General features: G+C 40.5%; 1 protein-coding gene across 1 annotated transcript; it reads right to left on the bottom strand.

Moving 5' to 3' along the window:
- LOC109430341 (carcinine transporter) lies at window positions 1-26,935 on the bottom strand. Its single transcript, XM_019706398.3, has 4 exons — window positions 26,584-26,935; window positions 26,192-26,512; window positions 25,860-26,138; window positions 1-1,260 (listed from the first exon to the last, which is right to left on the bottom strand). Exons 2-4 carry the CDS (start codon window positions 26,428-26,430, stop codon window positions 60-62), a joined length of 1,719 nt encoding a protein of 572 aa, XP_019561943.3. The 5' UTR covers window positions 26,431-26,512; window positions 26,584-26,935; the 3' UTR covers window positions 1-59.
- Window positions 26,936-27,119: the final 184 nt, after the last annotated feature.

The raw sequence follows: 27,119 nt of genomic DNA, 5'->3' as shown, positions 1-27,119 counted from the left end.
TAGTATTATTTCATTATAATGAAATATGAATTTTTAATCCGTTCAAGGTTTATTGTACACTATTCAGTTTGAGATTCAGTTATCGCTTCATACTGGCTTAGTTTGTATTGCATCTCGGTGCACAGGTCCTTGGGTTTCCTCGGCAAACTCCAGAATGTTTGATCCTTACCGAACCGTCGTCCTTCTTCCAGAGTGTCGGGTAGCTTTTGGTATAGAGTCTCCGGGAGATAAATAGATGTTAGAAATCCTGCCATTCCTATGAGTCCCATAGCCACAAATGGAAGCCGGATATCGAAGTTTGTGCCGAGGTATACTATGTACGGACCAAGGGCTCCAAATACGTTAGATATTATGATACCGAACGAAGTTCCTGTTTGTCTCAGTGATGTAGGATATACTTCAAATGATTGGAGATACAGTGCAAAGTAGGTTACACAAACGAAAAATTTGACGATTACTGCAAATACTGTTACGTATTGTTCGTTTCCACTTTGATGAATAATCAAGACTACTGGAATGCAGAATACGGCTGATCCTAGATAGGCTCCACTGTTGGTTAGTCGCCGTCCTATTCGATCGCATAGGACTTGGCCACAGAAATATGCAGGTAACTCAACGGCTCCTTGCCAGAATAGGTTCAAGAATGGGTTTCCACCCATTTGCATACTCATCAAGAACAGCGTAAACGTAGGAATAGTGTTGCAAATCCAACATATTAGTAACAAAGTTGTTAGCTTAGTCATATGCCAACCACTGAACAACGAGGCAATACCGAATGTCTTTTCGATTTCCTTCTGTGGTATCCTTTCTTTGAGTTCTTCCACTGTCAAATTGAATCTCATCCCATTAACTTTCGCAATTTTCTTCAATTGACGGATGCAGGCTTGGTACCGACCTTGACTAGCGAGCCATCTTGGAGATTCAATACTGTATCGAGGAAAACAGTAGAACAGCAAACAGGGTACCGATGTTATCAGCATGAACCAAATCCAGTTACGATTCCACCAGAGAATCAGTGGAGTCACGCAGACACCGACTGTCCATCCAAATAGCTGCCACAGGGACAGTGCAGCGCGATTTTCGTCCTTAGAGATTTCCATCGCTACAATCAGCGGAGATTGGAAACCAGTGTTGGAGGCGAAACTTCCTACGAAGGCCAATGCGGCAAAGAGCCAGTAATGCGGTGCGGCCAACACCGCCATAGCTCTACCGAAGGTTGCGGCTCCAATGCTTATGAGGTATACCGGAAGGCGACCTATCCTTGAAAAAATGAAACAAGAAATGAAAAAGTCGTTAAAATTTTAAATTTTTTCTGTATTCTGTTACATTAGGATGAGGCTTATTTTATAAAATCTCTCCGGGATATGATTTTCCAAGTGGAAAGTGACTCATAGTACTGGTCGACTATGACGGGAATTAGCACATATGACGAAGAAGATTTCTACCCTACGTTTGAAGTCTGGCTATTGGAACTTTGGTCTGTCTGTATTTCTATCCATTAGATCTTTCAGAGATTCTCATAGGAGGTCCTTCAGAGACTAGTCTAGGATTTTTTTCAGGGATGCCTTCTGAAGTTCCTGCAGAAATTCCTACAAGAGTTTCTTTAGGAATCAGTTTAGGAGTTCCTTAAGAGATTCCTCCTGAAGTTCCTTCAGGAATTCCTCTAGGATTCCAAACAGGGATTTCTCCTGGCATTCTTTAAGGGTTTGTCTAGGAGTTTCTTCAGGGATTGCTTCAGGATAATCTTCAGAGATCACTCCAGGAGTTCCATCAAGGATTTCTTGCAGAAGTTTCTTCTGGAATTCCTTCAGAAATTACACCAGAAATTCCTTCAATTAATTCTGCAGGCATCAAGGAGTTCTCCAGAAATTAGTTACCGACTTTTTATTATGAGGATTTTCAGCCTGAGGCAGGTTCATCCCCGAATTATTGTTCAGGATTTTTTTTAGGAAATCCCTCTTGGGAGCCCCCTGGAATTTCTTTATAGATCCCTCCTGAAACTTCTTTGGGTATTTCTTTGGGGACACTATTACGAATAGCAGGGTAGGGCGCACCAATATTTTTCCTGGTGTTTCATCAGGGATTCCTTCAGAAGTTCCTTTTCCTTCCTTCAAAGATTCTTTCAGAAGGATTCAGCTATCCCTCCTAGGGATCAATCAAGATTTCCTCCAGGGATTCCTCCTGAAGTTCCTTCAGGAATTCTTACAGGAGTTCCTACAGGAAGTCCAGAAGATCCTTTACAGATTCCTGCAAAAGTTCCAAAGATTATGGGGAACTGTTTCTTCAGGAAGCCCTCCTGATTTTTTTCAGGGATTCCTCCAGAAGTTTATTCAGAGATCTCTCCAGGAGTTCCTTGAGGGATCTCTCCAGGATTTCTTTCAGAGATTCTTACAAGAGCATGGATCCCTCCAGAAGAATTTAGGGGTTGCCCCAAAAGTTTCGTTAGCGTTTCCTACACAAGTTCATTCCGGGTTTCCTTCTTTAGAAGCCCATCCTAGTTACATTACTGACTCATCACATTAAAGGCTTTGGATTCCATCTATATGTAGAACTTATTACACAAGAATATAACATCGTTACAAAGGTTCATTTATGCTGATAAAATCATCTAAGATATGCTAGCTCTTTCTAACTACATGACTGCAAAGCTAGGATCGGTATATTCGCCTCACTCCATTCATATTCACTCCTCTTTGATGAAGCTAATTGAGAAAGATGCAGCAAATGGATTGTCGTGATCAAACACGCAACTCCATCACCAGTGGAAAGCGATGCGCAAGTTGCTTGACATTGATATCCGTTGCTATTCGTCGCAGTTTGGATCGCAAGCGAATGAATGAATGGCGAATGCTGAAGAATGCTAGTGAGCGATCGAAGCGGCTATTATCATAACTAGAAGAGAATTTCTGCATGTAATGCATACATTTTTAGTGTATTATTGTTAAAATGCTAGATTAGCAAAGAAAATAATACACATTTTTTGAAAACATTAAAAAATCGTATGCACAATATTACTTGTATCACTCACGAATCGCATCACCGCTTGATCGCTTGCGCTGCGAACGTATCAGGTATCAGGTATCAGTAGGTCGGCTCTAGAGGCACGTTCTCCTCCATTCGGGAAATTTGTGCCATCGCCATGAACACGAGCCTATTCATCATTTACCTGACGGAGAAGGGAAGGAAAAAAGGATAGGGCATGGGAAAGGACAAGTAAGGGAATAGGATCGTCATACTCGCAAAAGCGTTCCACAATAGGTTCACATAGCGTCCTGAAAAGGACACTGTAATAACGCATAAGCGTGCCACAATGGGTTCGAACAGCGCCCTGAGAAGGGCACTGTGATGATGCATAAAGCGTAAAGAGAGCCTATAGCTCTTTACCACAGCGGGTCAAGAACAACAGAACGTCCTGAAGATTCAGGTTTCTGAAGTCAGTTTCACTTAATAAGTGTTTCCCGAGTACTCGGAAACGCAATTGCGCAAAAACTGGACAGTTACATATTAAATGAAACGAAGTTCCATAATCGGATTCACAGCTATCACATGCAAATGAATCAGCTTGCTGAATATTCGCCATGTGATAACTGAGTCGGCAGTGGCCAGTCAATGCTTTGACCAGCATGCTGCAATTCTGTTTTGACAGATTTGTTAGATACTTTGCCACCCCTAGAGATGGCTCAGTACAATACAATTTTGTTTGACGACATGACTCCAAACTATTCCAGTATTGTTTGTGCTGAGTGGTAGCCCAGGTGTCAATCTGAAGCTTCACCCAACACTTGGATACCGGAATAGCTGGTTCAGGGCCAATGAAGTCATGTGATGCTCCAGTGCGAGCTAACTCATCAGCCAATTCATTTCCAGCGATGGAAGAATGGCCAGGTACCCATACAAGGTGAACAGCGTTTGCTGAATTCAGCTCCTCGATTTGAGTTCGACAAGCGATAACTATCTTCGACCTGGAGTTGGCCGAAGCAAGTGCTTTAATAGCAGCCTGACTATCTGAACAGAAGTATATTACTTTGCCCATTACGTGCTGCTGAAGTGCTGATTGCACTCCGCACATAAGAGCAAAGATTTCGGCCTGAAAAACGGTGCAGTGTCTGCCAAGTGAATAAGACTGATACAGCCTTAGCTCACGAGAATAAACACCAGCACCTGCTCGACCTTCGAGAAGGGAGCCATCAGTGTAACATACGATGCCGTCTGAAATACTTCTCTCCAGATAACCAGATGTCCACTCTTCCCGGGAAGGGAATTTCGTGGAAAATGTCCTATATGGAAAATTACAAGCAATTGTAAGATCACTTGGAGCAAGGACAACTTTGTCCCAATTCACCAAAAGTGGAAACAACGAGGTGTGTGTTGAACTGCGGCTCACAGGAGTATCCTCTAGTAAACCGAGTACCCATAGGCGGTAAGTGCAAGAAAGTGCTTCTTGTTTGAGATGAATGTGTAGTGGGGCAACGTCAAAGAGCACTTCGAGCGCTGCCGTAGGAGTTGAAGAGAACGCTCCAGACATCGCCATTAAGCACATCTTTTGGAGATGGCCTAACTTTGATTGGACCGTTCTCACTTCGCCCTTTTGCCACCACACAAGACATCCATAGGCCAATATTGGACGAACAACAGTTGTGTAGATCCATTTGATATACTTGGGTTTTAGACCCCAAGTTGTACCAAAGGTTCGCCGGCATTGCCCGAAGGCCATACAAGCTCTCTTGATTCTGAACTCAACATGAGGTGTCCAGGAAAGCTTGGAATCAAGAATGACTCCAACGTACTTTACCTGTTTAGTCACATTGATTTCAGAATCAAAGAGACGTAAAGGTCGAACACCATTACGGTTTCGCTTTTCCGTGAAAAGAACAATAGATGTTTTACTCGGATTTACCGAAAGGCCATATTGGCGACACCAACCCTCAACTACCTGAAGAGCATTTTGCATCAGGTCGAAAAGGGTGCTGATGCACATACCGACTAACAATGTTAGGTAGTCGTCGGCAACCCCATAAGTAGGAAAACCGCTATTATTGAGTTGCCTCAATAGCGTATCTGCTACGAGATTCCATAAAAGTGGTGATAAGACTCCCCCTTGGGGGCATCCACAAACACTCAATTTCCTAATCGCCGCTTGACGCAATGTCGAGAAGAGATGTCGGTTTTTGAGCATTTGGTGAATCCAATTGGAAATCATTGGAGATATACCATGACCCCGTGCGGCTTCCAATATGGCATCGAAAGGCACGTTGTCAAAGGCACCCTCGATATCTAAGAAAACACCCAAGCAGGATTGCTTTTGAGCGAATGCCTTCTCGATATCGTAAACAACTTTGCGTAAAAGAGTCACAGTGGACTTTCCAGATTGGTAAGCATGTTGGTTCACATGAAGAGGCACATTGGCCAGATGAACATCACGGATGTGATGATCGACTATGCGTTCTAAGCATTTCAGAAGAAAAGAGGTCAAACTGATAGGTCTGAAGCTCTTTGCTTCTTCATACGACGCGCGACCCACTTTCGGAATAAACTTCACAGTAATATTCCGCCAGGATTTGGGAATATACCCTGTAGCAAAACTGCAAACAAGTAGTTGTTTCAAAACATGTTTGAAATGATCAAATCCCTTCTGAAGCAAAATAGGATAAATCCCATCTGTCCCAGGAGATTTGAAAGGAGCAAAGCTATTAAGTGCCCATTCAATCGATTCTAAAGTTATGATACTCCGAGCCGAAGCTAAAGAATCATAACTACAAGAAAAGACATCAGGTTCATCCGAAGATGTAATATCCACACATCCAGGGAAGTGTGTACTGAATAAACATTCCAAAACTTCCTCATCAGAGGAAGTGAAATCACCATTTGGCAAACGAAGTTCGTTCACTTGAAAATCCTTAGATTTTGCAAGGATTTTGTTCAATCGACTGGCTTCACTCAGACTGGAAACATTTGTACAAAGGTTTTTCCAGCCGGATCGTTCAGCAGACCGAAGAGCTTTCTGGTAGGCCTTGCGAGCCGACCTGAAAGCCTCCGTTCCAGCCGAACGTCGTCTGTTCCAACTCTTTCTACATTGTTTCTTGAGCTTCGCCAGATCGGAGTTCCACCAAGGGGTTCCTCTTGTGGTCTTCACAGACCGCAGAGGGCAGGCTTCTTCAAAAGCTTCCATGATGAAGGCCGTTGTAGTATCAACGGCATCATCTAAATCACTTGGAGTGTCAATTGATGGTGAGTATCCATGAAATTTGGCTGCAACCAAATCGGTAAAGAGATCCCAGTTGGTTGACCGGGGATTCCTGAAACGCAAAGTTTGCGAAGTAACATTCACATGTCAAACAAGATGTAACGATGGTCAGATAAAGATTCTTCATCTGACACATGCCAATTGGTCAGCTTATGACTAATTCTGCTAGAGCAAAGCGTTATGTCTAACACTTCCTCTCTACCAGATACCATGAAGGTTGGGCGGTTGCCTATGTTAAGTAATCCAAGATCTGTACTACTTAAGTATTCCATCAAACTGGAGCCTCTCAAATTGATGTCTGAGCTGCCCCAGATTATATGGTGAGCATTAGCATCACTACCAACAATTAGCGGAAGGCCTTTTGAAGTGCAGTATGCAATGACTTGCTTGAAAGCATCCGTAGGGGATGGTTCATCATGCGGTAAATAAACCGAACAATAAACGTATTTTCTGTTGAGGTTTCCAACAGATACATCGATTGTGATAGCACATACATCTCTGGTAGTTAGTTCAGAGATGAGTGTAGCAACGATTGCGTTATTGACACATGCTCGAGGCATGACACGTGAGTTTGGCATTTCATTTTTACTGAAAGTAGCAAACACCGGATTCACAAGGTTTCCTAAATAGAAATTCCCCTTACGAAAGTAAGGTTCTTGGACTAACGCCACTTGGGCTGTACCATTTTGCATAAGTCTACAAAGATTGATCGTTGCTGTTCTTTTGTGCTGAAGATTGATCTGAGCTATCCTAACCGTAGCCACTACCCAAACTAGGCAAGATTAAACTCTTAGCAATCACAGCACAAAAAAGAACAGCAACAATAAAGCCAGATCGGTATCGATTTGAGTGCGCCAAAGGCGAGAATGCACAGAATACACTGTGTAAAACGCATAATGCGAAACCATATAGGTGAATATCTAAACTAATTAACAACATCTTCATAATCCCGCCCTTATTCAGCCTCAAGTATGAGATTGAAGAAGGGCAGCTGATTGTCTCGGAGAAACACAAGGTCCACCGCGCTATTGCTCCGGTTAGCACAGTAAGGGCAAATACTGTGGAGGGTGCCCTGGTACTCCACAGGCTCCGTTTGCGATTAGGTTTTTATAAGACCCCCCTAACCATTCATTCCTAGGCACGGTAAGCGTAAAGCCGCATAACACCATGAATTAGGGGTCACCTGATTAGTGGATTCCTACCACTGGAACAGGCGGTCCGTAGTGCTATTCTTAGCCAGTTGAACTAACCGCTACCGACACTACACAGCTATCTAGGCTGATCGGGAAAAGAAGTTAATATTGGTGATCAACTTCATACGGGCCCGAAAAGCCGATGAACGTGGACGAATGAGTAATTTCCAAGTGTGGCTTCCCACCGATCGCTGGAGTTTTCTGTCGCCGCGGACAAGCAAACACACAAACTAAAGCGACAACCGTTCGCTGCTGACTGTCTTCGAATGTGGAAGAAGATGAAAAGTGGAAATCAGGAACCCTGCTGCAAAACTAGTGAAGCATTGATATATTGATTTTTATTGTAAAGATAAAATCATGATGGAGACAGAACTTCGGTTCCGGGTCGTTTGGCCGAATGCCATTTGGTCGAAAAATGAATGATGAACCCAAACGACATTCGCCAAATGGCCGGACACCCGGAACGTCAATGAGCTTGTCCACGGTGACGTCACACGCCAACGAACAACAAGATGTGAAACGGTAACTGCGGGTCGTGTTGACAAAAATCACTGCTCGCATCGTGCATCCGGCGAGATCCGGTTAACATCCAGTGAACTTTTGGTCGCTGGATGTTCATGAATGTGTCATTTCATGTAAACACTGCCCGCATTTGCGGAAGAAAAAAAGAATCAACTCGAGGAAAAAAGAAGACCGTGGATAAGTTCATGTCAAGTATGTTTATTTTGTTATAAAAGTGCACTGACAAATTGTCATCCTGCCTACGCCTATGTAAATATAATTTTGTTACGAAATAATGTATCGATGCCTATTCTACTTGTATCTACTTACAAACAATACTAAAACTAGCATTTTAGTGAAGTTTGGGCTTTGTTAAATAATGTTGATTTTGGTAAAATTTACCCCTTTTAAGGGTCCCTCCTGGCTACACCACTGAACCATCACCCGAAAGGTTTTGGATTTATACATATTTCCACATGTAGAATCCAACAGTGACAAGCAGGGCGCGGAGGCTGAAACATGCCGCATTTCGTTGTTCCCGCGTTTTCGTATTTTTCTTGGTGTTTTTTGTTCGCACATGCCGCATTTCGTCTTTACCGCGTTTTGCATTTTTCTTTGTGTTTTTAGTTCGTACTTGGGTGGAACGCTGATGGAAGAGTGAACGATCGTCGGTCGCATTGGCGTATCTAGGATTTTTTCCTAGGGGGTGCCTAGGGGGTGCCAGTTTCAGGAAAACACCGATCCACTCTCAATTTCTTAGTACATATAATGATGCACTGCGTCGCGAATAAAAAAAATTGAACGGAAATTTAAACGCGCTATATATTAAAGAACAGCTTTTTTTTGGAAAATCCAAACTGTTGTACTGATGTGAGGTTTGGAAACTTGATATCTTGATTGCGTGTAACACATGGAATTTGTATTTTGGAAATTGTTCTGCAATTTATTTCAATTAAGACTTCTTTTGCAAACCTCTCAGTAATTCCTTTGGATTTGGCAAATTTCTTCGGTAATATCTTTGGATCCCCTTCGGCAATTTCTTTAAGAATTTATTTGATAATTTGTTGAGATATTGATTCTAAACATCTTTCACGCATCTTTTGAAAATTTTATCGGCAAAAACTTTGAAAATTTCTTCGTCTATTCCATTACTAGTTTATTTTGGCTTTAATTTCATTCGCAAATCCTCTGAAATGTTCTCTCGGGAGTGCGTTCTCCAATTTTTTAGTTGTCTTTCAAGCATTGTTTTGTTAATGTCAGCAATTCTATTTATATTTTCTTTTTTAAATTCTTTTAGTAAAGCCTTTGGTAATTCATTCGACAATGACTCTGGGAACTTCCTCACATTTTTTTGGAAATGTCTTTTGCGAATCATTCTACTTTTGTTTTGGGATTTTCGTCTTTTTTGGACATTGATAATCTATGCTATACGGTATTCATTCGCCAATTCCTTCGAAAACTTCTTCGGAAATTCTTTTAGAAATCGCTTATAATTTTATTGAAAATTATTTTTAAAAAATCTTCTAGATTTCTTCAGTAATTATTTAAGGCATTCCTGCAGCAGATAGTTTTGGAATACCTTCGGCAATTCCGATATTACTTGCATTGAAAACTTATTTGGGAATTTTATAGGGTAATTTCCTTAGAACTTTCGGAATCTTCGATTATTACTTTGAGAACTTCTTTTGTAATTCCTTTGGAAATTGATTCAGCGAATTTCTTAAAGATTTCCTTCGAGAATTTATTTGAAAAAAAAAACTTTGGTGGTTCTTTAAAAGTTCTGTCACGGTGATACTACGACAATTACTTTTGGAATTCTTTCGAAATTTTATTCAGGAATTCCTTTGATGATTTCGAAAAAATCTTTGAGAATTTCTTCGAACATTTTTTTGTGAATGTTCGTGAAAATTTTTTTAGAATACATTTCGGCAATTTATTATGAGATTGGATATAGCCAATTTTTGAAAAAAAAGCTTTCATATTTCCTTCAGTAATTCCACTGGTAATTCTTATATAAATTCCATTGCAACTACTTTGAAAGTTCAAAGGTAATTTTGATGGAAATTTTTCTAGAAATTTCTTTGGGAATTTGTCGAGAAGTTTTTCGTGAATTTCATAGGATTTTCTTCAAGCAAGCACCAGTTTAAAATTTCTGAATTTCCAATTCAGCAATTTTCGGAAGCGATAGATATAAATAGAATTAAATCATAAATAATTGCAAAATAAATCGCGATAAAATTGCCTGAGAAATTTGAGAAAAAAAAACAGAAAAAAAATCTAAAATAATTTCAGAAGAATAGCCATTGAAATTATAAAAAAAAATCCAAAGAAATTAAATAAATTAAATTTCAATGAAACTACCGCAGAAATTAAAAAAACACATGCTGAAGAAACTCGCAAAGAAATGACCATACTGCAGTCTAGCGAACACGGAGTCGTGGATTCGAATCCAACCCATCTCTCAATTAGATAATTAGCAATATTATGTGCCTTCTAATTAATTACAAGGTTTTCCCGGACATCCCTATACGATTTCACTAGAGGTTTTTCTAGTAATACTTCCTATGATTTCTCTGGAAATTCCAACTTTTCCCGAAATTCGTTTAGGGAATCCTCTTGAGATTTATATTTATATAGCTGGAATTTCTAGAAGAAGGCCAAGAAGAGTTCCAGGAGTAATATCATGATTAATTCCTAGAGTAATCTATGAATAAAAACTCTAGAGGATCTCCTGGATGAGTCTTACGAAAAATCCCTGGAAGAATCAAAGACATTTCTGAAAGTATCCAAGGAAAATTGCCCAGAAGAATCCCAGCAAGAATGCCAGAAGAAATCCTTAGAGGGATTCCTGTAGGTATCACAATAAGAATTTCTGGAGAAGATTCCTGAATAAAAGTCAAGAGGGGAGGAATCCAATGATGAATATTTGGAGAAATCCTAGGAACCAAATGCTTTAGGATTTCCAGTAGGAAACACAGAAGGCATGGCTCATATGAAGATTGCCTTGAATAATCCCAGCAAGTATTTAGAGGAATCCCTGGAGAAATTCTTAGAAGAATCCCTAGAAGAATTCCGGGAGGTATTTCAGTAAGAATTTCTGGAGGAGACCTAGGAGGAATTGCTGAAAGAAACATAGCAGGAATAGCTTGAGAAATCCAGCTGAAATTTCTGGAGGAAGAGCATGAGAAGCTTATGAGAGAATCCTAGGATTAAATATCTTGGATAAAAATTCTGAAGAAATCACAGGAAAAATCTCAGAAGGTATTATTAGAAGGATTCTGGGATGTATCATTGTAGAAATCTGTGCATAAATCCTAGGAAGAAATACTGGAGGAAACTATACAGGAAATGCCCGGAAGAATCCAAAGAAAAATCCTTGAAATACCTAGAACCGGCACCTGCAAGAACCGGTAAAGGTATTTTGGAAGAATTTATAACGAAGGCCCTGAATGAATCGCAGGAGGAATTTCTGAAGGAATCTCAGGAAGATTTCCCGGAAGAATTCCAGCCACAATGCTAGGATAATTAAATATAGGAATCACTAGAAGAATTCCTGGACGTATTCTGGTAAGAATTCCTGGAGGAATTGCTGGAGGAACCGCAGGAAAAGCTGATTGAGGTATCCTTGGAGGAAGGTCAAGACGAGTTTCTGGAGGAATCTTTGAATAAAATCTCTGAATGAATTCTTGGATGAGTCCTTGGAGAAATCCGTGGTAGAACAATCAAAGAAATTTCTGCAAGAATTCCAGGAAGTTTGCCTGGAAAGATCCCAGCCAAAAAGCTAGGAGAAAGCTCTAGAAGAATCCGTAGCATAATTTCTAAAGTTCCACAGTTATCTAGTAGTCTTAGAATTCCGGGAGGTATCATAGAAGAAATTTCTAGAGAAATTCTAGAATCAGGGATGCCGGGGATATCCTAAAAGTAGATCCTCTAACAAATACCTGGAGGAATACCTACAGTTCTCCTTCAAACAATCGGTAGAAGTATACTGAAGGAATCCCTGATGGAATCGCAGGAGGAATCTTAAGAGGATTTCCCGAAAGTATTGCAGCAAGTAAGTATGCCAGGAGAATTCCCTAGAAGTATTCCTGAAATAGTCCTAATGGAGATTGTTTGAAGTATTCCAGCTGGAATTCATGGAGAAAGGTCAATAGAAGATCTTGGAGAAATCCTCTGCGGAATTTCTGGAAGAAACTCTGGAGTAAGTTCTGAATAAATCCTTGAAGAAATTTCTGGAAGAATCATCGAAGGGATTTTTAGAAAAAAAATCCAGCTAGATTTTCCGGAAGAATTTCTGGAACTTCCCTAGTAGAATACTTGAAGGTTCCACAGTGAAAACTTTTGGAGGAGTTTTAAGAGAAATTGCTGCAAGAGTCGCAGCAGGAGTTGCTTGAGGAATCCTAGTCACTATTCCCGGAAGAAGGTCAATATAAGCTTTTGGAGGAATTCCATGAGAAATTTCTGGAAGAATCTCTGAAGGAATTCCTGAAAGAATCACCGGAGAAACTTCTGAAAGGATGCCAGGAAGATTGCCCTGAATAATCCCCCAGGAATTCCCAATAGAAATTTTTGGAGGAATTCCTAGAAGAATGGCAAAAAGTATCAAAGTAAGAATTTCCGACGAAATCCTAGGAGAAACTGCTGGACTCTGCAGAAATGTCTAGTATGTACAACCCCATGAGAACTTTCTGGAGAATACTATGAGAAGTTTATTGAAAGAAAAATCGGTAGGAGTTCATAAAGAAGCCTAAAGAAATCACTGTATGAATAGATAGAGATATCTCTGGAGAAATCCATAAAGAAGTCTGTTGATTGTTCTTACCAATATCCTAAATGCTAAAACGTACAACAAGTATACAAGTAATTCTCGGTGTGCTTAAGTTTTGTTGAAATGTGCCATTAGAATTATTGTGTCAAGTTTTAAATTTTAGGTGTCTGTCAAGAAAAAATTCTAGGGGGTGCCAAATGTGTTCTAGGGGGTGCCAGGCACCCCTGGAACCCCCCTAGCTACGCCAATGGTCGGTCGTCAGTGACAAGCAGGGCGCGGAGGCTGAAACTTACCGCATTTCGTCGTTCCCGCGTTTTCGTATTTTTCTTTGTGTTTTTTGTTCGCACTTTGTGTAAACGATCGACGATGGCTCGGTGGCAAGAGACCACATTGCCCGCATCGTGCACTCTGAAGAATTTTCACGTCCGATTTACGTGAAAAGATAGGTAGTTTTCGTCCACCATATTTTTCACGTCACCATCACCGGAATGCCAGGTAGCTGGACAAATTTGAGCTTCGAGAATCGACGTGATGAGTCAGGTAAATTTGACTCGCGTTTTAGGTATCGTTTACGTGAAATGTGGGTGAGTGCCACTGGAATTTCAGGTAACTTTTACGTGAAAATATGATTAGCGCTACATGAATTTCACGTAATTTATGTACGAATTTTGGATGAAAATAAAGCAGTCTCACCAGCTTGCAACGTATTTGAAGAGGCAAGAGAATTCGAACCCTTACAAAATGCAATAAATATTCATAGATTTTACCCTACCGTAGAATAAATCTATCATTGCATTTTATAGGGATTTGAAATCTTACTTCCTCAAATACGCTACAAGCAGGTGCTAATATGTAACAATTGCAGAAAAATCTTTATCAGTCATTTATTTTAAAGTATGTACTTAATAAATTTGCACTTACATTTCTACATACGTTCCGGATCCTCTGATCCTTTAAAAGTGCAGAGTTACAAATAAATCCAAGGATGATAAAGCAAAATCTTTAAAGTCCAACCGTTTTTAACACTCGTTGAACTCCTCTGTTGGACCTCCGCTACCGTCACGAGACTTATGACGCATTCCAGCTCTGAAATTATTGAACATAGAAAAAGTCACAACTGCGTAAAATTAATCACTATTATTTGCTTTAAACAATTAAAATTAACGTTCAGTACTTACAACAAAACTTGCACGGAAACTTTAGGAAGCCGTTTTGCACCAACCTTCTCGACGCCATGTTGAATTGTTTTTCACACTTGAAAGTCACGTAACTTTCGTTCCGCGGAATGTTCCAAGTCAAAATACACTAACACGAACGCATCAAAGCGGTTTACGTGAAAAACTAGGTGGATTTCACCAAACAGGGCGATGCCTACGACGTGGTTATCGAGTGACAATGACTAACGCCACGTAACTTTGGAAGTTTTAAGGATAAGCATGAGCTACGTGATATTTCACGTAAATCGGACGTGAAAATTTTTTAGAGTGTGGTGCTCGTGTTCGTCGTTATTCCGAGTTCGGAGCTAGTATCCAAGAGATTGTTTTTCAGTGCGTCGGGTGTTCTCGCTTATGTATTTTTTTCAGATTCTTCGATGGACGATCGGAGTGTGAATGAGTGCACATTTGATATGGTTGGACCGTTTGCATGCTGAGACCAAAGCCAAACATAGAAAACCAGCTGGTCAGGATTACCCGGTGAGTTCGTTCCTTATTATTACTTTTTATATTTGAACATGACATATATGGGGAGGGGTAGCCTAAGGAAGTTAAATGAACTGGTTTCCGGGCAAATGTTCGTGGGGTGGCCAGACTTTGTCACGAGATAACAATTATCTTGTTGTTTTCCGAAGGTCTCCAGTGAATTTAGCTTACCCTGCTACAACAAACCATCAGGTAGATCATTCCGTTCCGGTATGACTCTGCAGCCATAGGTAATCCTTGCGCTGATGGTGGGTACACAATCATCATCATCATCATCATTTCCACATGTAGAATCCAACAAAAATAGGCCGGTTGAAATCCCCTGGAGTCGTAACCGTTGTAATCTTTTAGTGTGAGTTGATTGGTATATAAGATTTGACCTTCTGGGCCTTCTATCAAAAAGTTATTTTTGGCGTGAACATAAAGTCTTTCCAGGTAGTCCCGTAACGTGGGTAGATCACCTCAGAACGGTTCGTTACGCGATCCACCACATCAAGTTTCAACCTTGTTATTTCCCTGCCTACAAAGTGGCAGCATGAATTAAAACTTGATGTGTTTTTGCAATGTTTGAGTTTTGTTTTTATGTTTTGACTTTTACTGCGAACGATTTCTGTTATTATTTATTACTTTTTTCCTCTTCAAACCAATCAATATTATCTATATCCTTCGACTTTTTCAATATTTTCAACATCGAATTGCAGATGTCTATATGATTTATATTTTTATTTTTGTATACTAATATACTCTCTTTCAGGGATATCAATCAATCTGTTAGATAAACTTACTAACAGATCTGTTAACCCAAGTGTAAACCATCCATCAATTGTCAGCTGCGTTCTAGATTGCCGAATAGAGCTCCTCATAACAACCCCACCCTACTAACACAAATTCCTTTCCCTTAACGTCTATGGGAATAGTTTGGGTGCCCTGTATCTTCTCAAGTAACTGTCGTTGCACGCACAATTATAGGTTACTCTGTCACAATTATTAGTCAGTCAGTTCACCATGCTAGTCAAATGGGATTGACCCTTGGATTGACCCATACTTGTGCCATAACTGTAGACGTTAAACTAACAGTCCTACCCTTTCCTAGCGAGTGTAAGGACGTGGCCAAATATACAATGCGATGCTTGTTTCTACCAAATCTAACACGTCGAAAAAGGCGGTAATACCAAACGTTATTTTAGCGACACTACATGTTAGATTTTTCAAAACATATGAAGCTGAGCATTATATAGCCACCCACGATGTGTTCAATCGCCTATTCTATGCTATGCTATTATTCTATGCTATGCTATGAGCATATAGTCTTTCCAATGAACATTTAGTTTTTGATAGTTTTGTAGTGAATACTTTCTGTTTGAGAAAGGCAAAACACATACGATTCAATGTCGTGGGTTCATCGCCAGCTTTTCAGGCGAATCCTTGACCTACATAATACATCTCCCAACCACCCACTCCGTAGTACTTATGGGAATGTCACTGAGTCGGAGGCCTCTTAAATAAGTGCTACATCAACACTTCCTTCCCCTATCCCAAGTTACGGTAAAGATGGGCGTGGCCGGGAATAATGACATTTGTGCTTTTGGTATTCTTGCATAAGATTGGAGCAAAGTCAACTCCTCGACCTTGTTCCGAAAAGCAATCCGAGCAAGGTTAGCAAAAGGTACATGAATGTTGTTAGTATCCAATCTACGAAGTATACCGTAACTACGCTAACGCACGGCTTTTCGGGCCCGTATGAAGTTGATCATTAATATTAACTTCTTTTCCCGATCAGCCTAAATAGCTGTGTAGTGTCGGTAGCGGTTAGTTCAACTGGCTAAGAATAGCACTACGGACCGCCTGTTCCAGTGGTAGGAATCCACTAATCAGGTGACCCCTAATTCATGGTGTTATGCGGCTTTACGCTTACCGTACCTAGAAATGAATGGTTAGGGGGGTCTTATAAAAACCTAATCGCAAACGGAGCCTGTGGAGTACCAGGGCACCCTCCACAGTATTTGCCCTTACTGTGCTAACCGGAGCAATAGCGCGGTGGACCTTGTGTTTCTCCGAGACAATCAGCTGCCCTTCTTCAATCTCATACTTGAGGCTGAATAAGGGCGGGATTATGAAGATGTTATTAATTAGTTTAAATTTTCACCTATATGGTTTCGCATTATGCGTTTTACACAGTGTAATCTGTGCATCCTCGCCTTTGGCGCACTCAAATCGATACCGATCTGGCTTTATTGTTGCTGTTCTTTTTTGTGCTGTGATTGTTAAGAGTTTAATCTTGCCTAGTTTGGGTAGTGGCTACGGTTAGGATAGCTCAGATCAATCTTCAGCACAAAAGAACAGCAACGATCAATCTTTGTAGACTTATGCAAAATGGTACAGCCCAAGTGGCGTTAGTCCAAGAACCTTACTTTCGTAAGGGGAATTTCTATCTAGGAAACCTTGTGAATCCGGTGTTTGCTACTTTCAGTAAAAATGAAATGCCAAACTCACGTGTCATGCCTCGAGCATGTGTGCTTGTCAACAACGCAATCGTTGCTACAATCATCTCTGAACTAACTACCAGAGATGTATGTGCTGTCACAATCGATGTATCTGTTGAAAACCTCAACAGGAAATACGTTTATTGTTCGGTTTATTTACCGCATGATGAACCATCCCCTACGGATGCTTTCAAGCAAGTCATTGCATACTGCACTTCAAAAGGCCTTCCGCTAATTGTTGGTAGTGATGCTAATGCTCACCATATAATCTGGGGCAGCTCAGACATCAATTTGAGAGGCTCCAGTTTGATGGAATACTTAAGTAGTACAGATCTTGGATTACTTAACATAGGCAACCGCCCAACCTTCATGGTATCTGGTAGAGAGGAAGTGTTAGACATAACGCTTTGCTCTAGCAGAATTAGTCATAAGCTGACCAATTGGCATGTGTCAGATGAAGAATCTTTATCTGACCATCGCTACATCTTGTTTGAACGTGTGAATGTTACTTCGCAAACTTTGCGTTTCAGGAATCCCCGGTCAACCAACTGGGATCTCTTTACCGATTTGGTTGCAGCCAAATTTCATGGATACTCACCATCAATTGACACTCCAAGTGATTTAGATGATGCCGTTGATACTACAACGGCCTTCATCATGGAAGCTTTTGAAGAAGCCTGCCCTCTGCGGTCTGTGAAGACCACAAGAGGAACCCCTTGGTGGAACTCCGATCTGGCGAAGCTCAGGAAACAATGTAGAAAGAGTTGGAACAGACGACGTTCGGCTGGATCGGAGGCTTTCAGGTCGGCTCGCAAGGCCTACCAGAAAGCTCTTCGGTCTGCTGAACGATCCGGCTGGAAAAACCTTTGTACAAATGTTTCCAGTCTGAGTGAAGCCAGTCGATTGAACAAAATCCTTGCAAAATCTAAGGATTTTCAAGTGAACGAACTTCGTTTGCCAAATGGTGATTTCACTTCCTCTGATGAGGAAGTTTTGCAATGTTTATTCAGCACACACTTCCCCGGATGTGTGGATATTACATCTTCGGATGAACCTGATGTCTTTTCTTGTAGTTATGATTCTTTAGCTTCGGCTCGGAGTATCATAACTTTAGAATCGATTGAATGGGCACTTAATAGCTTTGCTCCTTTCAAATCTCCTGGGGCAGATGGGATTTATCCTATTTTGCTTCAGAAGGGATTTGATCATTTCAAACATACTTTGAAACAACTACTTGTTTGCACTTTTGCTACAGGGTATATTCCCAAATCCTGGCGGAATATTACTGTGAAGTTTATTCCGAAAGTGGGTCGCGCGTCGTATGAAGAAGCAAAGAGCTTCAGACCTATCAGTTTGACCTCTTTTCTTCTGAAATGCTTAGAACGCATAGTCGATTATCACATCCGTGATGTTCATCTGGCCAATGTGCCTCTTCATGTGAACCAACATGCTTACCAATCTGGTAAGTCCACTGTGACTCTTTTACACAAAGTTGTTTACGATATCGAGAAGGCATTCGCTCAAAAGCAATCTTGCTTGGGTGTTTTCTTAGATATCGAGGGTGCCTTTGACAACGTGCCTTTCGATGCCATATTGGAAGCCGCACGGGGTCACGGTATACACTGTGGTGCATAATTGATCGGACAAACGCCGATTTTCATACAAAATGGCCAAGTTTAAGATGCTGTAACTATGGTTTGCTTTGTTGGATTGAGCTCATTTTTTGACACGGAACTACAAATATGCTGAATTTTGTGTATACAAAGTATAACATGTTTTCGTTCACAGGTCTGGGCGTGGCAAGGCGTTGAAAATATTGCAAAAGTGATCGGACAGCGGTACCCCTTTGATTTACACGCGTGCCGCTGTCCGATCACTTTTGCAATTTTTTCAACGCCTTGCCACGCCCAGACCTGTGAACGAAAACATTTTATACTTTGTATACACAAAATTCAGCATATTTGTAGTTCCGTGTCAAAAAAAGAGCTCAATCCATCAAAACAAACCATAGTTACAGCATCTTAAACTTGGCCATTTTGTATGAAAATCGGCGTTTGTCCGATCAATTATGCACCACAGTGTAGGGGAAAGTGGGGCAATATGCCATTTTTCAAACTTTCATCGTTTTCAATGATATATAGCCTCATTTGTTAGGCTTTCAAAGTGGTAACAGCAACTAGACAATATTTGCTCGATACTTCAGCAAAAACATTCACTAAATTATTGCATTTGCATTGATTTTTAGCGATTTCAAAAACTGGTTCGTAAAACGGAAGTGGTGCAAAAAGGCCATCTGCCATGGGGTAAGATGCCACTTCATGAAAACATTCAAAAATTACGTCCATCAGTTTTCTGGCATTTTCGACTCACTTTCACCTTTTTGTCACGTTTTTTCGTTTACTCAATACATGGAGTGTTACCCCCCTCCCCGCAAAACGATGATCGTAATATTTGAATGACCCCTAACATGGAAAGCGTAGACATCAACAACCATGCGACTCCATGCGTGCCTCAATCTCGTTGGAAACACTTGGCTGGTAATAAAATCACCAGAAAACCTTAATTGCAAGCACGGAAAACCGGAAGTGGCCAATTTTCATTGGGAAATCAAAAGATTTTCCGTGGGTTTGGCGGCCTAGCATCTAGAAGAATGTTCAATGCAAACATATCTTGACACCGTTCACCTATATCAATGATCAAGTCCCATTCAGGAATGATTTTATGAGTTGGGCCATTTTACCCCATCTTGGCATTTTGGGCTCTGTTCCCCTATCTCCAATGATTACCAATTGGATTCACCAAATGCTCAAAAACCGACATCTCTTCTCGACATTGCGTCAAGCGGCGATTAGGAAATTGAGTGTTTGTGGATGCCCCCAAGGGGGAGTCTTATCACCTCTTTTGTGGAATCTCGTAGCAGATACGCTATTGGGGCAACTCAATAATAGCGGTTTTCCTACTTATGGTTTTGCCGACGACTACCTAACATTGTTAGTCGGTATGTGCATCAGCACCCTTTTCGACCTGATGCAAAACGCTCTTCAGGTAGTTGAGGGTTGGTGTCGCCAATATGGCCTTTCGGTAAATCCGAGTAAAACATCTATTGTTCTTTTCACGGAAAAGCGAAACCGTAATGGTGTTCGATCTTTACGTCTCTTTGATTCTGAAATCAATGTGACTGATCAGGTAAAGTACGTTGGAGTCATTCTTGATTCCAAGCTTTCCTGGACACCTCACATTGAGTTCAGAATCAAGAAAGCTTGTATGGCCTTCGGGCAATGTCGGCGAACCTTTGGTACAACTTGGGGTCTTAAACCCAAGTATATCAAATGGATTTACACAACTGTTGTTCGTCCAATATTGGCTTATGGATGTCTTGTGTGGTGGCAAAAGGGCGAAGTGAGAACGGTCCAATCAAAATTAGGCCATCTTCAAAGGATGTGCCTAATGGCGATGTCTGGAGCGTTCTCTTCAACGCCTACGGCAGCGCTCGAAGTTCTCTTTGACGTTGCCCCACTACACATTCATCTCAAACAAGAAGCACTTTCTTGCACTTACCGTCTATGGGTACTCGGTTTACTAGAGGAAACTCCTGTGAACCGCAGTTCAACACACACCTCGTTGTTTCCACTTTTGGTGAATCGGGACAAAGTTGTCCTTGCTCCAAGTGATCTTACAATTGCTTGTAATTTTCCATATAGGACATTTTCCACGAAATTCCCTTCCCGAGAAGAGTGGACATCTGGTTATCTGGAGAGAAGTATTTCAGACGGCATCGTATGTTACACTGATGGCTCCCTTTTCGAAGGTCGAGCAGGTGCTGGTGTTTACTCTCGTGAGCTAAGGCTGTATCAGTCTTATTCACTTGGTAGACACTGCACCGTTTTTCAGGCCGAAATCTTTGCTCTTATGTGCTGAGTGCAATCAGCACTTCAGCAGCACGTAATGGGCAAAGTAATATACTTCTGTTCAGATAGCCAGGCTGCTATTAAAGCACTTGCTTCGGCCAACTCCAGGTCGAAGATAGTTATCGCTTGTCGAACTCAAATCGAGGAGCTGAATTCAGCAAACGCTGTTCACCTTGTATGGGTACCTGGCCATTCTTCCATCGCTGGAAATGAATTGGCTGATGAGTTAGCTCGCACTGGAGCATCACATGACTTCATTGGCCCTGAGCCAGCTATTCCGGTATCCAAGTGTTGGGTAAAGCTTCAGATTGACACCTGGGCTGCCACTCAGCACAAACAATACTGGAATAGTTTGGAGTCATGTCGTCAAACAAAATTGTATTGTACTGAGCCATCTCTAGGGGTGGCAAAGTATCTAACAAATCTGTCAAAGCAGAATTGCAGCATGCTGGTCAAAGCATTGACTGGCCACTGCCGACTCAGTTATGGCGAATATTCAGCAAGCTGATTCATTTGCCTGTGATAGCTGTGAATCCTATTATGGAACTTCGTATCATTTAATATGTAACTGTCCAGTTTTTGCGCAATTGCGTTTCCGAATACTCGGGAAACACTTATTAAGTGAAACTGACTTCAGAAACCTGAATCTTCAGGACGTTCTGTTGTTCTTGACCCGCTGTGGTAAAGAGCTATAGGCTCTCTTTAAGCTTTATGCGTTATTACAGTGCCCTTCTCAGGGCGCTGTTTGAACCCATTGTGGTACGCTTATGCGTTATTACAGTGTCCTTTTCAGGACGCTATGTGAACCCATTGTGGTACGCTTTTGCGAATATGACGATCCTATTCCCTTACCTGTCCTTTCCCATGTCCTATCCTTTTTCCTTCCCTTCTCCGTCAGGTAAATGATGAATAGGCTCGTGTTCATGGCGATGGCACAAATTTCCCGAATGGAGGAGAACGTGTCTCTAGAGCCGACCTACTGATACCTGATATCCCAAGTTACGGTAAAGATGGGCGTGGCCGGGAATAATGACATTTGTGCTTTTGGTATTCTTGCATAAGATTGGAGCAAAGTCAACTCCTCGACCTTGTTCCGAAAAGCAATCCGAGCAAGGTTAGCAAAAGGTACATGAATGTTGTTAGTATCCAATCTACGAAGTATACCGTAACTACGCTAACGCTAACGCTAACGCTAGAAAGGCAAAATACATACGATTGAGTAACCGTTGAAAATCGCGGCGAGGGTATTCTAAACAAGCAAGATCCAATGTATCGTTTAAAGACTGTATTCGATGAAATGTAAAAATGAGTGATGTCCCTTTGAGGCAACAACATTAACGAATGGCTGAACCGATCAGGGCGACTCTTCCATGGTTAGATTCGTATTTATGGTGGCTGTGTTTATATGTAAAAGAAGTTACGAAAATTAAATAAAAAAGTAAGAAAATTGATAAGGTCAGTACTCGAAAAAATCACCACAGAAAATAGTGTATAACTTTTGTTATTATTCATCCAAACAGCTGATTTTTTAAACATTTACATTTACTGTATAGTATGTGTAAATGATGCCATGAAAATTTCATAAAAATTGGTAAAGTATTGGCAAAGATATCTCAGACGCAAAAAATTAGTTTTTTTTTTTAATTTTGTGCGAACGAAGATTAAACAAATAATTCCTTTTTACTCTTTTAGCTCTATAGCCGGAAATACTCAACCGTTTTCAATGATTTTTTTTTCTGTAGGTGAAGTATGTACATGGAAACATTTTGAGGTAATTTCATTCAATTTGATCTGACCTATAAAAAGTTGTGGTCGTATATGTGGCCAAATGTCGCAATAATCAAACATGTTTTTTTTATTGTGACATTCAAAGTGTTCTAACTTTGAAAGTATTCATCCAAAATAGCTCAAAATTTGACTGAGAACAGTTTAATATAATAGTTTAACGCTATCAAATTTTGATAAGAATCAGGGCAGTATGGACAGTTCTACAGTCACCAAAAAATGCCTAAATTTACTCTGATGCGGTTTGAGTTTGGATTTCTAGAAAAAAGAAGTGCCGAACCGATTTTGATGAAATTTTTACCACCTTATATGTTTTAGGTTGGGTACATACAGTCAAATATTCAGACGTAATTCAAACTAACAGTAAAGTTATAGCCAAATTCATTTTTGGCAGTGGTGCACAAAATATAAAAAATCTCATATTTTGCGTCTGAGATATGTTCACCAATACTTTACCGATTTTTATGAAATTTTCATGCAATCATCTACACATACTGTACGGTAACTGTTTAAAAAATCAGCTGTTTGGATGCGTTCAATCCAAAGGTATACAGTTTTTTTCTGTGGTGCATTTTTTTCGAGTGCAGTCCTTAAAGTACTGATTTTTTATGAGTTGGGAAGAAAATTAACACGATCGAAAATAAACCAATCTGGAGTGCGGTGCAGCGTTTGCCTCAACAGTTGTCAAACCGCCACATCTTGGCAAGACAAACTTTGCCGGGACAGCTAGTAGGAAATAATATATAACTTTTGTTAGCGTTCACAAAAAAAATGGCTTATTTTTTATCACGAATAGTATATTATGCTTAGCTAATACCATAAAATTTTTATCACAATCGGTTGAATATTGGCGGAGATATCGCTGAAACAAGCAACTTGCTATTTAAGAATTTTGGGCAAACAAACTTTTAGGAAAATATCACTTTTTTGCCGTTTCAACTCTTGAGCCAAAAATATGCAGTTGCGATGGGGATCTCGATCGGGTTGCATTGTTCGGCGGAAAAAACGAAAAGTGATGCGTGTTTGGTGCAGTTGCGATGGGGATCTTGATCGGGTTGCATTGATCGAAGGAAAAAGTGAAAAGTGACGCGTGTTTGGGGAAGTTGTGATGGGGATCTCGGTTGCGTTGCATTGTTCGGCGGAAAAAAACGAAAAGTGACGCGTGTTTGGGGCAGTTGCGATGGGGATCTCGGTTCTCGGTTGCGTTGCATTGTTCGAAGAAAAAGTGAAAAGTGACACGTGTTTGGGACAGATGCACATTGTCCTTGCTCGTGAAGTGATATGGATGCACACTTGGTAGCCAACAGTATTACAGAAAATTGAAGGAGTCAAGGAGTGATGCGGTCATCCGACGACATGGAACTGGGTGAGATGGAGATCATTCTGATTTTTTTCTTTACATCCTAGAAGGAGTTGGGGTAATTACATCAAAGCGTTTTCATGAGGACCCCTGGAGTCTGGTAATATGAGCAAATTAATCTTGTAGCTCTGGTGCTGACCTAATATTGAAGCGATAGAAATGTTAGAATAACGTAATTGCAGCTCACAACAATCATTGAGCAAATTAAAAAAAATTGGCTAAATTGCCTCATGGGACTACATGGGACTACTCTTAGTAAAATACATTACTCAAAAATAGCTTTTTTAGCTTGAAAGTTTATTCTCCGTATATTCTAAGTTCAATACCGTAAACCGGGGTCAAATTGATCTTCGGGTCGAAATTGATCACACGTTTGTCGGTTATGTTTAGCATATTTTAGGTAATTTCCTTTCAACTATCGTGCAGTTGGGAACCGATACTAAATGATATTTGCTTGGAAACTATTTGAAGTATGTTTTATCTAACGGAAAATCGTCTGATCACTTTCGACCCGGAGATCAATTTGACCCCGGTTTACGGTACCTACTGTGAGAAGCGCGCGACTATTTTCGTGAGTCGGTCGGTTTTCTCGGTAGGAAGATGGGGACGCGAATATTGAATGTGGAATCAGAAGCGCGCGATAACTTTCTTGGAAAAGTCGGTTTTCGCGGTTAGTAAACTATCAATGCTGTGACGCGTTTAATATTGAACGATCATTGACATATGTACATTACCCTTACTATCGCGACCAAATGAATCATAATCGGGATTAAGATCGTGTCGTGTATTTTCATACATATAACTTGTGGATCATATCACCTACCAAAGCTGGCTCCAAGATCCACACCTTACCCTACCCTGCTAACAAATACTCCTTCCCGAGACAACTGTGGGGATGTTGTGGATTTCACGGTTTCTAGTAACAACGGTTGTCGAACTAACATTCCTTCCCTCTCCTGATGACCGTAGGAACGTGGCCGGCGTCGTTATTGGCTTAAAAATATTGAACTTTCGAATTGTGCACATTGAGAGTGTGTAGCTAGTCCCAAGCACCAATCATTGGGTCTGTGTGCAACTTCGATTGTTCTGGTCAATCACCGAGTAACAACTACGATGTGTACGGTTATCATTGCTTTGCTTTGTTTCAACTCTTGAGCCAAAAATGCTGAAGCGATTTCAATGAAAACTATTCTGTATATGAAGTATACATACATAAATATTGTGTGAAAATTAAATTCGATTCAATCTAGCCGTATAAAAGTTATAGTCGTATATGTGGCACAAAGTCGTAATTTGCAAAAAAAAAAAGTTTTTTTTTTGTATTGTGACATTCAAATAGTTTTAACTTCGGAAGTCATGACAGTTGCACAGTCAAAACAGTGCAGACGGAACTAAACATTGTACAAAAAAGTACCAAAATTTACCTTGAAGCGATTTGAGCTGTGTATTTTTAGTAGAAAAAGTACTGAACCTATTTTGATCAAATTTTTATCACCTTATTGATAGTATGCTAAGAATATCGAGTAAAATTTTCAAACGTTTTGACGAGGTAACAAAAAAGTTATACCCTAAGCAATTTTTTGAAATGGGTGTCTAAATTTTCTAAAATCTCATTTTACGTTATCGACAATATTTGCGCCAATACCGACTTTATTGATAAATTTATGATATTAGCATTACATAATAATGGTCAAAAAAATAGCGAACGCAGCTAAAAGGTATACAATATCAGTGTCCAAATTTCATCGAATATAGTCTTTATCTCGTACAACGTAAAATTCAACGGAACAACATAAACCACCTAGTAATTGAATTTCTTTGAAAAAAACTAACGCGCATTCAAACTAACAAATGTACTCATAGAGAGCAATAACCTGAGTCAACAGGAAACATTTTCATTTTTGTAGACATACATACCGATCTCCTAGCTGTCCTAGCACGAACGTCCCGCTCACTTCCGCAAACCGAATGAATGCAAAAATATTGGTGGCATGCAGCTCTTTGTCACAGACCCAATTTTCCTCCGTTATTGGTATCAAATCAAAGTATTGCCGGTCGTATTCATATCCATAAATGCAAGGTATCGTATCATTTTCTTCAAACCTCCACTCACTGGTACTGGTCTCTGTTGGGTACTTTGAAATATTGTACATTGTGCAGGAACTGAAGCTCAACTCGCCTCGACTATTCAGTGCTCTGAAAAACAATCCTTTCAATTATTGCTTTATTAATATCTTCTTCTGAACTACCTCGGCAGAGTGAGATTCTTCCAACGTTCGATGCCACTGACATTATGCTGCTCATTGCCAGGAACCAAACAGTTGTGCTCCGGTACGGTCAATATCACCAGAATATTCACTACCGTCATGGCAAAGAACATCACTCCAATAACATTGAATATTAAATTGTATCGTTTTTGGAACGGTCCATCGTCCCCAACAGATTCCATAATCCTATCGAAGGCTGCATCGTTGTCTTGTGTGGCCATCACTCTTTGTTCGCTCGCCTTATGCGCTACAGCTTTATCCAAACATTTAATACTGACTGATCCGATTGGAAACTAGAAGATACTAAATAAAATTGGGTTTTATCGCACTCCGTAGCCTTATCAGCATCATTGACTTATGTGCTTATCATTTACTTGGGTTCCACTTCGTTCGAACATCACATTGCCAGTGGGGACACCGTGACCGAACTGTTCCGCCCGAAGGTGACAGAATAATAATTACTAAATCCTTTGACAATGGGAGGAAATACAATCGCCGGGTGGGACGCGCACGAAACACGTCCACCACGCAAATAAGATCTCAACGGAACTGATGTACGGCTGACTACCAAGTATACACAAAGCCGCTGCAATTCATATAATTTCTCTCGCTGGTTCGCGTCTGGTTCGCCAAACAAGGTTCGCGAAGTGGACTGTCTCACTTACTGTATGGCTTTATGACTCAGTGTTATCAAACCGGTTGGGGTTTGTTGGTGATGATTACTACAATTATCTAGCTTCGTTCTGAATTTAAAATAATCTACACCGCTGTTATCCAGTTTTTTTCTATCTTATATACCTAGCTAAAGAAATAAAATTTTCCTAGAACGCAGCTCTATAGTATAATCTGTCCTGCGAGATATTTGATAATATTGAACTGTTTGAAACAAAGAGTTCACATTTTATTTATG

Source organism: Aedes albopictus, chromosome 1, assembly GCF_035046485.1.
Source record: "Aedes albopictus strain Foshan chromosome 1, AalbF5, whole genome shotgun sequence".
In the NCBI taxonomy this organism is placed as follows: domain Eukaryota; kingdom Metazoa; phylum Arthropoda; class Insecta; order Diptera; family Culicidae; genus Aedes; species Aedes albopictus.
The sequence above is the reverse complement of the archived record's forward strand: the minus strand, read 5'-3'. Positions and strand labels throughout refer to the sequence as shown.

What these genes read in the sequence shown, in the direction of transcription:
- LOC109430341 (XM_019706398.3), bottom strand. Translation starts at nt 26,430, where the DNA reads ATGGCCACACAAGACAACGATGCAGCCTTCGATAGGATTATGGAATCT. An exon ending in AAGAATCTCACTCTGCCGAG is followed by an intron (nt 26,139 to 26,191) that starts GTAGTTCAGAAG and finishes ATTGTTTTTCAG; the next exon opens with AGCACTGAATAGTCGAGGCG. An exon ending in CTAGGACAGCTAGGAGATCG is followed by an intron (nt 1,261 to 25,859) that starts GTATGTATGTCT and finishes CATTTTTTCAAG; the next exon opens with GATAGGTCGCCTTCCGGTAT.